Here is a 15,384-nt window from a genome sequence, read left to right as displayed (position 1 = left end):
AAGATTATTATTATTAAAGATTATTATGTGCTGCAGAAAGAACCTCATTCACATTTGAAAAAAATCAGCCATATAAATTAGTGCAATATAGCTTGTGTGAACATACCCTGAAAGTTTATATCGGTAGGTACCTTCTTACAAAGTTAGAAAGTTCATTATCAGGATAATAGGACCTGCACCAACAAGTGACAAACAACATTTGAAAAGGAGCGTAGACGGGGTTTCTCATTAAGAGGGGGATGCGGGCTGATATGCCCAAAACTTGGGTTGTATTCTTAAAAGCTTGACAATTTCCTAATCTTTTCAGATCACTCATTTGTGGCTTACAAAATCTCTCGTTGCAGTTAATTAACCTTCCTAAGGAATCTTGCTGCTCCACAATTATCTGCAACTTGCAATGAGACCTGCAGCTCTAAAGAAATCAGGGCAATGAAGGTTCCCATTCAATCACAGTATGCAAAGAACTTCCCAAGTCTTAGAAATAAACAACAAAAAAACATTAAAAACTAAAAGAAGAGCTCATTATACAATGTAAAAAAGGACCTGTCACCTGGATGTTTTACCCCAAACTAATGACACATGTAAAGGTGCTTTAATGTTGATTTAATCCCTATGTTTCTAGTAGAAATCCACTTTGCTGTTTTAGAGAAAACCATAGTTGAACTTGTATGCGGAGTTGCAAGTGCAGTGGGGCGGGCACGGCACTAACAGATCTGCACCCTCTCCCTATTCCCTGCCTGCTATCTGACAAGACAAACATGAGTGACCCGTCAGACAGAGGTACGTAGTGTGAGAGGGGAGACGTAGAGCTGTGCCCACCCACTCATTAAAATACAATTTCAACTAGGGATTTCTCTAAAATGACAGATTATTACAAACAAGATAAGGATTTCATCAGCATTAAAGGGAATGTGTCTGCAGGTTTTTGACTATGTCATCTGAGAGCAGCATGATGTAGGGGCAGAGATCCTGATTCCAGTGATATGCCACCTAATAGGTTGTGTTTTGACGTTTCAATAAAATCAGGGTTTAAGCGGCAGGAAATCAATCATCACTACAGAACTAAGTGCCTTGTTCCTCATAATCCAACCACACCCCCAGCACTGTGTACACAGAACGCTGCTAATCAGTGGTGTGGGCAGGGCTATAAAGAGCTCCACCTTCTGGTGTCTGCTAGGTCTGCAACAGCAAAAACTGTCATTCTATCATAACTGCTGCACTCCGTGAACTAAGTGACCCATCGCTGGAATCAGGGTCTTTGCTCCTACATCATGCAACTGTCAGATTACATGGCAAAAACCTGCTGACCTTCCTTTTAATGCACCTTCACAAGCATGCCTGTAGTTTGGGGTACATCATCCTGATAACAGGTTTGCTTTAATGTCTAGTTACGCAAATCATAAGATCCCTTTAAAGTATCTTCCAGGCTCCTCATTGATAGCTAAATAGTAGTCGCCAATTACACTCTATGGAATGTTATAATGTTAAAGGGATATTCCCGTCTCCATGATCCTTTCTCAATATGTGTAATAATAATAATATTAATAGGTGTAACTATAATAATATTAGCAAATCCCTCCAATTAGAAGTATAGTTCTTCAGATTCACTTTGTCACTTACCTCATGTAGGGCATTGTAGTAGATAAGGTATCCATGGTTATGACCACTAAGAGCTGTCTAACCAACTGTTACTATATGTGTGGCCATAACTAGTGATGAGCGAATATACTCGTTACTCGAGATTTCCCGAGCATGCTCAGGTGTCCTCCGAGTATTTTTTAGTGCTCGGAGATTTAGTTTTTATCACCGCAGCTGAACGATTTACATCTGTTAGCCAGCTTGATTACAAGTGGGGATTCCCTAGCAACCAGGCAACCCCCACATGTACTTATGCTGGCTAACAGATGTAAATCATTCAGCTGCGGCGATGAAAACTAAATCTCCGAGCACTAATAAATACTCGGGAGTAGGGTTGAGCGAAACGGATCGCTCATTTTCAAAAGTCGCTGACTTTTGGCAAAGTCGGGTTTCATGAAACCCGACCCCTGTGTGGGGTCGACCATGCGGTACGCGACTTTCGCGCCAAAGTCACGTTTCGTATGACGCATTTGGCACCATTTTTTCAGCCAATGAAGGAGCGTGGGCAGAGTGATGACATAGGTCTTAGGGGCGTGGACGCCTATCGCCATCTTGTCGCTTGTGTGCTGAGAGAGAGAGAGAGAGAGAGAGAGAGAGAGAGAAAGAGAAAGAGAAAGAGAGAGAGAGAGAGAGAAAAAGAAAAAAAAAAAAAAAATTCCCATTGACTTTGCATTGGGTTTCGTGTTTCGGTCGATCCCCGACTTTTCGCCATAATCGGCCGATTTCACTCGACTCGACTTTTGAGATAGTCGGGTTTTGCGAAACCCGACTCGACCCTAAAAAAGTAAAAGTCGCTCAACCCTACTCGGGAGGACACCCAAGCGTGCTCGGGAAATCTCGAGTAATGAGTATATTCGCTCATCACTAGTCATAACCATTGATACCCAAGCTACTGCAATGCCCTGCACATGGGGTAAGTGACATAGCGAATTTGAACAACTATACTAAATTTATCATTGGAGGAAATTGCTAATATTAATATTACAACTATCTATTGGGATAGGATCTTGGAGATAGCAATATCCCTTAAAGTAATGCACTTTTGCGCTATGGAATGTCTAGTACTTAGTCTGATGATTAGAAGGCTGGCTTATAGCACATAAAAGCCTTAACAGGGTCTTTTATGCAGATATGCTCCTCACAGTATACGGTAAGTAACGGCAATGCATGGAAATGGGATCAATTTCAAGCACTTCCATACTTATAATTCTCATTATCATCATGAGACAATTCATGCTGGCGCACTACATGGTGCCTCTAAGGAGATTACACGGTAAAGCTAGGAATAACTTGGAAGCTTTCTCTATTTTTGGATCATTCTAGAGAACGTCAGCTTTATCGATCCAGGAGAAATGAGGACACATTTGTTGGTCAGCATTCGCAGCTGACCGTGGAAATAGATAATCGTAATTCTAACTGCATGCAACAAATAACAACTCCAGTTCCAGCAGCAGTCGCGTCTTGCTCAGTTTACGGTAAGTTATTACATGATGAACTGTAAAAACCTAAAAAGCAAACAAAACCCTTTATGTGTCAAGAGCTCCTAAAAATAACTGTATTAATAATACAAGATGCTTTAAGTTCTGTTCACATCTGTCTCCATTGCAGGTTGTCAGAATAAACAGCACAATATATAGCACAGAAATGGCGGTCACCAGAACAGTAAACCGACAGTCCCAATAGGGTCCATAAGGCACAGGTTCAAGTCCCCTTAAGAGAAGGCAAAAAAGTATAACGAAAACAAAAAAAGTATTTTGATTAAATAGAATTCAAAGACATTTCCCTTCCTAAATGAAAAAAATAACAGAAAAGCCAAACATGAATGTGCTGGAACTGCTGATATTTTGACATTGGGGCAACTTTCGTAAATAAAGTGAGCTATTCCCATTTAAGGGTTGTTACAAATCAGCCACAATTTTTACACCATGCTTGAACAGAGTTCGGTTCTTATCAGGAAAATATATGGGGTAAGGTACTGCTACAGAGCAAACAATATTTAATAAGTGCATTTATAGGGAGCAAGATTCAGTTCAAGAGCAATTACCTCTTCCTCGACTGATTGATATTCTTTATCATCTGAAGCGAGGTCCAAAAGAACAGTGCCTTGGCTAACACAGTGAAAAGTCAAATAAGGATTGGTTCCTAAAATGAAAAAGAATCAAAGGGTAACAAAATCATAAAAGAAATTTAAGGGCCCCTGGGCGGTTGTGAGTAGAAAAAAAAGGAGCATTGATGAGAAATTTCTGCACAGACCAAGAGCAGAACATGAAGCACAGCCAAGCAATTATTGTGACTTTACCTGGATGCCTCAAAGCTACCTAGTCCTTGAAAAGAAAAGTCTAGAAGATTAATTGCACAAAGTGTTCTGTGGTACGAAATAATGGAAGATCAAATCCTCAGAGGTGCTCCAGAGATGTCTCATTGCAAAAGAGTCTTGCAAGGCCAAACAGTAGTTCAGTCTTATTTAAGATTATTGATGCGTCTTACTGTGCTGGAAAGTCCTTTTTACCACTTTAACCTCAAGTAGTTGTCCCGGATTCCGCTTGTATCATTCTACATTAGAAATGGCTCCGGTTTCTGCCAATACACTGTAAAGCCAGGCTTTCTATTATTCTATTCATACATTTATTAGCAGACTATTTAAGAGTTATAGCAGTATTTACAGATTTAAAGGGGTCTGGTGAGATTGGGTGAGGGCCCGACCACTGGGACGCTCAGCAAATTGCCCAAACAGGGAATATTTATTTATACTGGTTATAAAATGGAGTGGCAGGTCAAATGCACAACCACAGAGAATGACACTAGCAGAGCTCAAGCATGCACACTACCGCATCATTCTAATTGCAATAGTCCAAGCGATCGGACCCCCAAAATCATTAGAACAGTTATTATTCTTTTGTCTCGTATGGAAACTTTCCAGATCACTATATTAATGAATTTGTCTTTAGCCTTGTAAAAAAAAAAAAAAAAAAAAAATACATTTAACACATTGGTCACTGCCCACTTATATATCAGTAGCTGAGTTTAATCTTTCAGCGCAGCCTTCTGATATATACGTACTCCAATGAATCAAAATTATATGGTAGCATATGAACAATATTAGTCTCCTAGGGACTATTCCTTTGCGTCTAGGTATTGTCTTCAGCAGATAGTCGCTGATCGGGGGCAATAATAACATCAGGGGTCAAGGTGTTAAGTAGCTTCCGAAATCTCCCTTTACCTTGTCTATTTGCATGTCAACCCGGTGGCGATTGCGCGTGCACATTCTCTATGCATGCAAAATTGCTGGAACATATCCATACGTCCCAGGTCAATTAGTACCAGGACACAGGGACGTATGGATATGTCTCATGTGGGAAAGGGGTTAAGTGAATAACCAAGTTTCTTATGATGATGGGACACATCATGATTTGGATGTGTTAGGCAGCAAGTGTAATTGATGTTTTGGAGCTACAGATGAGCTCATATTCAAGAGGAACGGAATTCTAGAAAAATCAGCATTCGCCAAAATGCAGATTTTTCTGTAATTTTTTTCCGTGCGAATTAAGCACAACTGTGGCTGCTTACTGCCATTAAATTGAACTGCAAAAGGTCCTCAAAAGAATATAAAACAAATAAAAATAAGTAACACTTCTATTCACCTTACAGGCCACAAATATGGTCCTTGTCCCATCTTCTGGTTGCTGCCGCAAGAGGTGAAATTACTGGGAGGCTGCTGCGCATATAAGCACAAGGTCTCGCTGCATGTCGTGACATCATGCCCCTTCATGCTTGCACAGTCGTGCCTCATCAGGGTAAAAGGTCTGAGGATTTCAGTATTCATAGTGGAGATAAGACTATTCAGTGAGGAGCCGAGGGGGATGAAGAGGTGAGGCGAGTACAAGGATTTCTTTCTCATTTTTCTATATCTTCCATTTATTATGCTCAGGGGTCTTCATAGATCTTCGAGCATGATAAAGGAAATTAAATTTGAGGAGAATATTTTTTATGGGATCAAATTTCCCAGGAAAATTTAATGTAGGTGAATTAGAATTTTGCCTGATTTGCTCGTGTTTAGTTGGAGCCATAAGTACTTTACTTAAACCACGTTAAAGATAATGTATTTTTAATCTCCCATAGAAGTTCCCCAATATGTCATAAGGAATACCAACACTCCCTACCACACAAGCTAAATAAGATATAGAATAGAGAAACAATTTATGTCCAGTTCCCCATGTTTACCTTGTTGGCCTCCCAGAAGCCTCTCAACCCCTTTAATCAACTTGTGACGATGACCATAAGCATTAATTCCAATCTCTTTCAGTTCTTCATGACCCATGTCTGCCAGCACATCTAGTGTAATCTGTTAAAAAAAAAATAAAAAATTAAGAACGTGTCACTGTCTGTGGTGACTATCCTTATTATCTCATCACAATATATTCTTTGCCACTTGCATTTTTCAGCAGGGAAGAAGAATGACTGCTTGATAGCATTAGATATGAGAAACTGCTAATACAGTGAAGGAAATAATTATTTGATCCCTTGCTGATTTTGTACATTTACCTACTGATAAAGACATGAACAGTCTATAATTTTAAGGGTAGGTTAATTTTAACATTGAGATTTTAACATTAAATAATGAATTTATCAAAGGGATAGTCCTGTCGTAGGTAATTAATGACTTATCTACAGTATAGGTCATCAATAGCCGATCGAAAGGGGGCAGAAACATAGCCCCCACCACGACTTGAGCGCATCTCCATTCAAAATGCAGCAGCCACTGCTGGTATTGTAACACTGCTCCTATTCTATTGAACAGAAGCGATACAGCGGTAAGCGGCTGCGGCCGGTACACTTTGAATGGAGCTGAACTTAGCAGCTTTGCTCAGCTGAGTTTTGCTCCATTGGCAGCCGGATGTCAACATTTTGATAGGTGGGGCACCGGGAGTAGGAACCCCATCGATTTTCCAGTTATTACCTATCCTGTTGGTAGGTCATCAAATGCCTACGCCTGGACAAACCCTTTAAGGCTCAGCGTTACCATTTTACGGCAAAAGCCATTTGGTACAGTTCGAGACTGCGAAGCAAAAACCTCTACATGTTAGATTACCAAAACATGTTGAATAATAACATAAGCATCTATTGTTGTCACAACATTACTTAATAAAAATCTCATGGTAAGAAAAGCAGGAAAAATGTCAAATAAAAAGGGTACTACACTAAGTTAGGGGCTGGTTGGTCGGAAACATAGCACCGAGGACCCCATAGACAACTGATCATGGGAAATATCAATCTGGCATATTTAATTTCAGAATACCATTTGATTTGCTTTCCCAGAGAGAAGCCACCAGCAGAAGTAAGTGCCAACAGCTGTCTCATAGAGAACACAGCAGTGCTCACCTGAACATGTGCTCCACTGTATAGGAGAGCTACCTGAAATTGGTGCCTGCCAACAACAATCTAATATGTATGGCGGGCTTCAGTCTCGTCTAAAGTAGTATTATTTAGTAGGGATAACGTGACATAACTCGTCACCAGGGCTGTGGAGAGGGTAAGCCAATCCTCCGACTCCTCAATTTCCCTGACCTCCGACCCCACAGCACTGGTCACTACTGAGCCTGTATATAAAGTGCAGCACAGATTCATCTCACCTCCGACCCCACAGCACTGGTCACTACTGAGCATGTACATAAAGTGCAGCACAGATTCATCTCACCTCCGACCCCACAACACTGGTCACTACTGAGCCTGTACATAAAGGGCAGCACAGATTCATCTCACCTCCGACCTCACAGCACTTGTCACTACTGAGCCTGTACATAAAGTGCAGCACAGATTCATCTCACCTCCGACCCCACAACACTGGTCACTACTGAGCCTGTACATAAAGGGCAGCACAGATTCATCTCACCTCCGACCCCACAACACTGGTCACTACTGAGCCTGTACATAAAGGGCAGCACAGATTCATCTCACCTCCGACCCCACAGCACTGGTCACTACTGAGCCTGTACATAAAGGGCAGCACAGATTCATCTCACCTCCGACCCCACAGCACTGGTCACTACTGAGCATGTACATAAAGTGCAGCACAGATTCATCTCACCTCCGACCCCACAGCACTGGTCACTACTGAGCCTGTACATAAAGGGCAGCACAGATTCATCTCACCTCCGACCCCACAGCACTGGTCACTACTGAGCCTGTACATAAAGTGCAGCACAGATTCATCTCACCTCCAACCCCACAGCACTGGTCACTACTGAGCATGTACATAAAGGGCAGCACAGATTCATCTCACCTCCGACCCCACAGCACTGGTCACTACTGAGCCTGTACATAAAGGGCAGCACAGATTCATCTCACCTCCGACCCCACAGCACTGGTCACTACTGAGCATGTACATAAAGGGCAGCACAGATTCATCTCACCTCCGACCCCACAGCACTGGTCACTACTGAGCCTGTACATAAAGTGCAGCACAGATTCATCTCACCTCTGACCCCACAGCACTGGTCACTACTGAGCATGTACATAAAGGGCAGCACAGATTCATCTCACCTCCGACCCCACAACACTGGTCACCACTGAGCATGTACATAAAGGGCAGCACAGATTCATCTCACCTCCGACCCCACAGCACTGGTCACTACTGAGCATGTACATAAAGGGCAGCACAGATTCATCTCACCTCCGACCCCACAACACTGGTCACCACTGAGCATGTACATAAAGTGCAGCACAGATTCATCTCACCTCCGACCCCACAGCACCGGTCACTACTGAGCATGTACATAAAGGACAGCACAGATTAATCTCACCTCCGACCCCACAACACTGGTCACTACTGAGCCTGTATATAAAGGACAGCACAGATTCATCTCACCTCCGACCCCACAACACTGGTCACCACTGAGCCTGTACATAAAGGGTAGCACAGATTCATCCTGCCTAAAAGCCCAGATCCTTAAATCAGGAACAGAACGGACACTTATAGAACATTTCATAACTTTCCCAAATTCTTATGAAAACATTTACAGCACATCTTCCATTGTACTACTGTACCCAATTTATATATGTATGTATTCCACTAAGCATTTATGGCCAATCTATATATTGTAGGAGTCTGTGTCTGTCCATTTTATACCGACTCCATCGCCCTGCTCAATACTACAAGATTTAAAATCTTGACAAGAAAAAAATGAAGACAGAAATCAGCATATACACTTCTGAAATTCAAGAACATATATATTTTTTTTATTTCTCTGTTTAAACAAATATTTCCTCTGGAGACTTTCTATGAAGTCTGAACACGCATCATAACCTTTTCATTTCAAATGATCTTTTTGGAGCAGGCCCAGATTTGCTGGATATATTCATATATGCCTGCTGTGAGTATCAGACCTCATTGTTATGCAGGGACATGTGGAGTTTAGCCTCAACTGTTCTGGAACCAAATTAATTCTGTTTTTCAGAGTGCAGTCAACAGATAGAAAATGAAAATATACCGAAGCTGCAGGTTTAAAGGAGAGAAGGCATGGATTGCAAACAATTTTAAAATCCCAGGATAGCTGGATTCTGAAATATTCATGGCAATGTACGTGTGTGCCAACACTAAGATTACAACAATCCAGGATGAGCGCTGCCCATACCTGCAGAATATCTGTTCGTTATTAACAAGCTGGTGCAGCCCATTCACAAGCATTGAGCATTACAGAGATACATCGGATATCCCGGTGTTCCACCATGACTGTTTGCCAAGTAAATTTTTGTATTTTACATTGTATATCTGAGGCGGAGTTTACAGAGATTTTGCAATGAAGCACATAAAAAGGGAAACAGTCGCAATTATCAGATTATAATTCCCCTGATCTAATTATTGTGATTGCTACAACAGAAACAGTAAATCGAGGGGACTTGTCATAGCGCAAGTAATTATATCACTACAGTCAGTACCTGCTGTTCATCATATAAATGGCCAACATCCACACAATGCCTATGTGTGTCATCATGAGTTGTGATTCTGCACTTAAAAAGGTTGGCCACTAGTAGGATAGGCCATCAATATCTGATTGGTGGGGATCGACATCTGGCACCGCCACAGATCAGCTGTTACTGGCACCAGAGGACGTTCTCAGATGTTGTTATAGTAGCCATGTACTGCAAAAATAAATAGCAGTGCCCAGCAATGGCCACTAAAGTTTTGAGAAAGCAGCTGTGTATCGGCAGCATCTGAGAACTTTGTCCGGAAACTGCTGATCGGTAGCATTGTTGAATGTCGCACCCACCAATAAGGTATTTAAGGCCTTTCCAATGGATATGCCATCAATAAAAACTATTGGCCAACAAATAAACGCTTATCGAGAGGTTTGGATGCAGAAAATTGAAGGTTAAAACAAAAAAATGATGCTTCAACAGTTTGTGAACAACTTGATTAATCTAGTCAATTTGTAGATGATTGCGCATGGATGCATTTGATTTTTAGAACAAAATGTGAGCTGTGGACAGAACTATTAGAGGCCGGGCTGGTTAGGGTATATTGGGGACTAGGTTCAATTATCTTCCAATCTCCTTCAAAGCAACACATCACCCTCCTTCAGGTCAGAACTGCTGTCTTTGAAAGAAGGGATGCTGAGCATCAGCACAGATAACACATTTGGCGTGCATCCTACCTGCTCAGTTTCAAAGATATCCCGAAGGTGTTCCAGACCCAGGCTTTTCAGAAACTGATTGATGTTCATGTCAAGACCTACAACTGTGGAGGGGAAAAAAAGAAAAAAAAAAAAAGACTGAAAATGTTTTCTTGTAGAGGACTTTCAGATTCTAAGAAAGGCCCTAAAAGATCTTACACGGTACCTTATGGTTTAGGAAAGACAACATCTACTGCAAAGATGAAAGTTTAAAAAAACACACAGCTGCAAGCACAAATGTCAAGGGAATAGAACATTGAAAAGCTGGTGACTGAGGACTTATCCTTAAAGGGCTTGTGCAGATGATCGTATATCTGTACCAAGTGCGACCCCACAAAACTTCGGATCTCACTTGAACCACTGTTATTCTATGGGACCGTGCACATTTACGATTTCTTCCTCAGACGGAGTCTGTCCTAGGGAAGCATACAGGATTTGCATCTGATATTTGAATCTAACTCAGCCATGCATGTCAATGAGTGGATGGAAAAAAAAAAAGAAAAAAAAGAATTGGACTGCAGTCAAATGATGACATCCTGTAAGTGCAGAGACAGGAGCTTGCGCCAATCGTTGAAGTTTGACTATTTAAACGCTATTAATCCATAACCGCAGCGGCATTTAACATGCTCGTTCCGGAAAGTGCGTCACTAATCCTGCCCGTCAGCGACTGTCACATGACCGCAGGTCGCCGATGGGTTGGCATGACAACCTGGGGTCTGCAGGAGACCCCTGTGGTTGTCACTGGCAGATAGCTATGAGTGCCGCCAAGCGGACAGCGCTCATAGCAAGTGAGCATTTCTGCTACACACAGAGGGGCTAAAACCCCGCTGTGTGCAGCACAGGCGATCAGCTGATCGCAGCTTCTAGTCTCCCATGGAGACTATTGAAGCAAGTGTAAGGTGAAAAAAAAAAAAGTTTAAAAAAATATTTTTTAAAAATTTAAAATATATAAGAAGTTCAAATCACCCACATTTGTTCTACTCAAAATAACCACCCCCCCCCCCCAAAAAAAAACAAACAAAAACCTCCCATATATTTGGTATTTCCGCATTCAGAATCAACCGATCAATATCTAAAAAACCTAGACATGTTTGGTATCTACGAACTTGTAATAACCTGGAGAATAATAATAATGGCAGGCCAATTTTAGCATTTAGTGAACATGGTAAAAAAATAAATAAATAAAATTGTGGAATTGCACTTTTTTTTGCAATTTCACCGCACTTTGAATTTTTTTCCCGTTTTCCAGTACACTATATGGCAAAACTAATGGTATTGTTCAAAAGTACAACTCATCCTGCAAAAAACAAGCCATACTGACAGAAAAGTAAAAAAGTTATGGCTCTGGAAAGAAGGGGAACAAAAAACGGAAAGCCAAAAACGGAAAAATCCAAGGTGGTGAAGAGGTTAACCCCTGAAGCTTTTTCCGTTTTTCGCTCCCCTTCTTTCCAGAGCCATAACCTTTTTTTATTTTTCCATCAATATGGCCATGTGAGGGCTTATGTTTTGCAGGACGAATTGTACTTTTGAAAGATACCATTGCTTTTAGCATGTCGTGTAACAGAAAACAGGAAAAAAAATTCCAAGTGCGGTGCAATTGCAAAAAAGTGCAATCCCACACTTGATTTTTGTTTGGCTTTTTTGCTAGGTTCACTAAATGCTAAAACTGACCTGCCATTATGATTTTCCAGGTCATTGCGAGTTCAAAGACACCAAACATGTCTATGTTCTCTTTTATCTAAGTGGTGAAAAAAAATTCCCAAATGTCCTAAAAACAAAATTTAAAAATTTTTTTAAAAAATTGCGCAATTTTCCGATACCCGTTGCATTTCCATTTTTCGTGATCTAGGGTCGGGTGAGGGTTATTTTTTGCGTGCCGATCTGATATTTTTAATTATACCACTTTGGTGCAGATAAGTTCTTTTGTTTGCCCATTATCTAAATGTAATTTTGTCGTTTTGATTTTGTTTCTCGCTACACAGTTTAGCGATCAGGTTAATTTTTTTTTTTGATAGATCGGGCAATTCTGAACCCGGCGATACCAAATATGTGTAGGTTTGATTTTTTTATTGTTGTATTTTGATTGGAGCGAAAAGGGGGTGATTTGAACTTTTATATATATTTTTCATATACTTCTAAACATTTTTTTTTTTTTTTTTTGTAATGTTGGCATGCTTCAATAGCCTCCATGGGAGACTAGAAGCATCCACTACTCGATCGCCTCTGCTACATAGAGGCGATGCACAGGTCACCTCTTTGTAGCTGAATTACATGCTTGCTATGAGTGCCGACCACTGGGCCAGAATTGATCAGTCATTATCACATTTCCCTATTCCAATGTAAAAATCTGTATTCAGTGAGGACAGACTCTCCCATTCCTGAGACAGGACAGGCAGTTGTTCGGGATCCAATTCTATGTAGATGGGAGGAGCTCCGCCTATAACTCCTCCCTTCTCCCGCGTACATAGAATCTTAGCAGCAGCAGCCGCCATCTCCTGTCTCAGGAATCTAACGGTGTCTTCACTGTCCACTAGAGCAGCTCATACACATGAGACAATCCCTATCATTTTCTTTCTTACTTTAATAAAAAAAAAAAAAAACATAACATGTAGATGACAATATTTTTTCCAATGAATACTATTTTTACTTTCCTGGATTTGCAGCTTTATAAATGTGTTTTTGATCATGAACTATTGGTGTGCAACTTATCTCGCAATCAGAGATCAATATGTTCTAGTTTAACCGATCATAACAGTTTTACCTTCACCTTCCTTCCTTTCCGTCCCTGCAGCTCCATCGCCAGCATTTGCAGATCCGCCCACAGCAAGATCAGCCAAGGGACCAGTCAGATTATCGATGCTGCTGGCAGCAGACAGACATGAGGGGGTGGATGCTGGTGAAATTATTGAGGCACTGACTACTGTTGCTTGAGGTTTGAAGCAGCTAGGCAAAGCCTCGGGAGGCATTGCATCTATTAGCAGGGCTCGAATATCATCAGCCTAAATGAAAAAAAAACAAAACTCTGGGGTCAAAAAAATATTTTAAAGAAATAAATACACTTCAAGCATAACATCACACAACCATGCCCTGCCCAAATCGCCAGGTTATGAACCAGGAGGAGCGGCGCAGATTCATTTGTATCATATTTACATTACTGCTCATTTGGGTTTTCAAAGGGTAGTTTCATTGATGTATTCTCACACACAGGCTCGGACTGGCCGGAAGCAGAACAGGAGAATCCTCCGGTGGGCCTCATTGCAAGAGTAAGCCACTTACCCCCAACATGAACAGTAGTTGGCCAACACATTAAATTCACTGTGCACAAACAAGAGCTCATCACTCATTCAACAAACTACCTTATTTTTTCTATAAAAGCAGAAGAAAAGTTGGGAAAGAGGGTAATATGATATTTTCATGAAGCTGAACAGTGGGCCCCCCCAAGTCGACACACTGGTGGGCCGTAGCTACCCCAGCCCGACACACATCTGTTCCATAATGTACTTATAACAGACTGAGAATGTGACAGTTGTGCTTTGGAAAAAAATATTCATGATCTATATTAGGATAAAAGTCTCAAAAATAGAACATCTTACTAAAAAACCGCTAGGACAAATCAAGAACTTAAGCACTTACTGTGGCTAAATCTAATGGCGTCTGGCTCTCCTGGTTTTTCATCGTGGGATCTGCGCCATGAGCTAAAAGCAGCGCACACAGCTGCGTTCTTCCTTTCTGCGCCGCTTCATGCAAGGGGGTAAATGCCCATTTGTCCGTGGCATTAACACAAGTGTTGTACTTTATCAATAATGCTGCAATGTCAACATGCTGGAAATAGAAAGAAAAAAAAAAAGAATGAAAATATAATTGAAGGTTCAAATCTATTTTGAAAAGGACTCTCAAAAATATTAATTTTGTTACCAAAGCTCCTCCCTTGGGGTATATTTTGATGGATGACACAAATTTGCTGCACGATCTGCATATATTATTTGCAGATTGTGCTGTGGACTTCACTCCGCATGTGCAAGAGAATCGGATCACACTATGCCGACACTAGGATTAAACTCTTAATATAATTTGGTCAGAGTGGCCTTAGCATAATCGGCCCGAATCTCTCACGAGGGAATCTACGCCAGTGTGAGCGAACCCTAAAGATAAAGACAATCTTCTATTTAGCCTGATCAGTGGTGGTTGGGTAGTACAGCATTGGACCCCACTAGTGATGGAACACCCCAGTAATACAAAATATTTCCTATATTCTTACCCCATATGATGCAGCATTGTGTAAGGGAATAAGCCCTCCTTTATCCTGTGCATTTACATCCGCACCATGTTCTAGAAGGTACTCCGCCACCTCCAGGTTGTTGTAACCGGCTGAAAGAAGAAAAAAGGGAACAGAAGAATTTCAGAGACACAAAACAGAATGACAACAGTTTTAAGAGGAATATGTCACCAGGCTTTTGTTATCTTATCGGACAGCAGCAAAAAGAGACAGAAACCCCAATTCTAGTAATGTGTCACTTACTGGTCTGCTTAGTGTAGTTTTTATGAAATTACAGTATTATCCGCAGGAGATATTAGAACAGTAGGGAACCTGCTGCCAAATAGCACAACCACACCGCCACTACTGATGGCATAGGCAGAAAGCGGCCAATCGGTGAAGTGAGCGGGGTTTTAGAGGTCAGCATTCAGAGAACTGACAGATCTGCCGCAGACCCAACAGTGCTTATATTTAAACTGCAAGTAGAGTGATACATCGTTGCAATCAGGGAATCTGCCCCTACATCATCATGCAGTTCTCATATTGGGTATCAAAATCCTGGAAACAGATTCCCTTCATAAAATGGAATATTCTGTATCCTAACACATAATCAAGGGCTTTAAAGGGAATCGGTCACCCCATTTTTCGCCTATAAGCTAAGGCCACTGCCATCAGGGGCTTATCTACAGTATTCTGTAATGCTGTAGATGAGCCCCCGATGTATCCTGAAAGAGAAGAAAAATAAGTTAGATTATACTCACCCAGGGGCAGTCCCGATGCAGTCCGGTTTGATGGGTGTCGCGGTCCGGGCCTATCTTCATG

At 41.4% G+C, this 15,384-nt stretch overlaps 1 protein-coding gene across 3 annotated transcripts in view; it reads right to left on the bottom strand.

Moving 5' to 3' along the window:
• TNKS (tankyrase) overlaps positions 1 to 15,384 on the bottom strand; it is a 310,108-nt gene that overhangs the window by 20,106 nt on the left and 274,618 nt on the right. For 2 of the 3 annotated variants that reach the window (XM_069742100.1, XM_069742109.1), the window contains exons 17-22: positions 14,566 to 14,675; positions 13,941 to 14,129; positions 13,069 to 13,306; positions 10,290 to 10,372; positions 5,860 to 5,980; positions 3,683 to 3,780 (exon numbers count right to left, since the gene is read on the bottom strand). In XM_069742100.1, coding sequence (XP_069598201.1) covers positions 3,683 to 3,780; positions 5,860 to 5,980; positions 10,290 to 10,372; positions 13,069 to 13,306; positions 13,941 to 14,129; positions 14,566 to 14,675 — 839 coding nt within the window. The remainder of the gene's footprint in view (positions 1 to 3,682; positions 3,781 to 5,859; positions 5,981 to 10,289; positions 10,373 to 13,068; positions 13,307 to 13,940; positions 14,130 to 14,565; positions 14,676 to 15,384) is intronic. The other variant, XM_069742119.1, reaches the window with a different exon arrangement.

The sequence above is a fragment of the Ranitomeya imitator genome, chromosome 1, assembly GCF_032444005.1.
Source record: "Ranitomeya imitator isolate aRanImi1 chromosome 1, aRanImi1.pri, whole genome shotgun sequence".
In the NCBI taxonomy this organism is placed as follows: Eukaryota; Metazoa; Chordata; class Amphibia; order Anura; family Dendrobatidae; genus Ranitomeya; species Ranitomeya imitator.
This window is presented reverse-complemented; position numbering and strand designations above follow the sequence as displayed.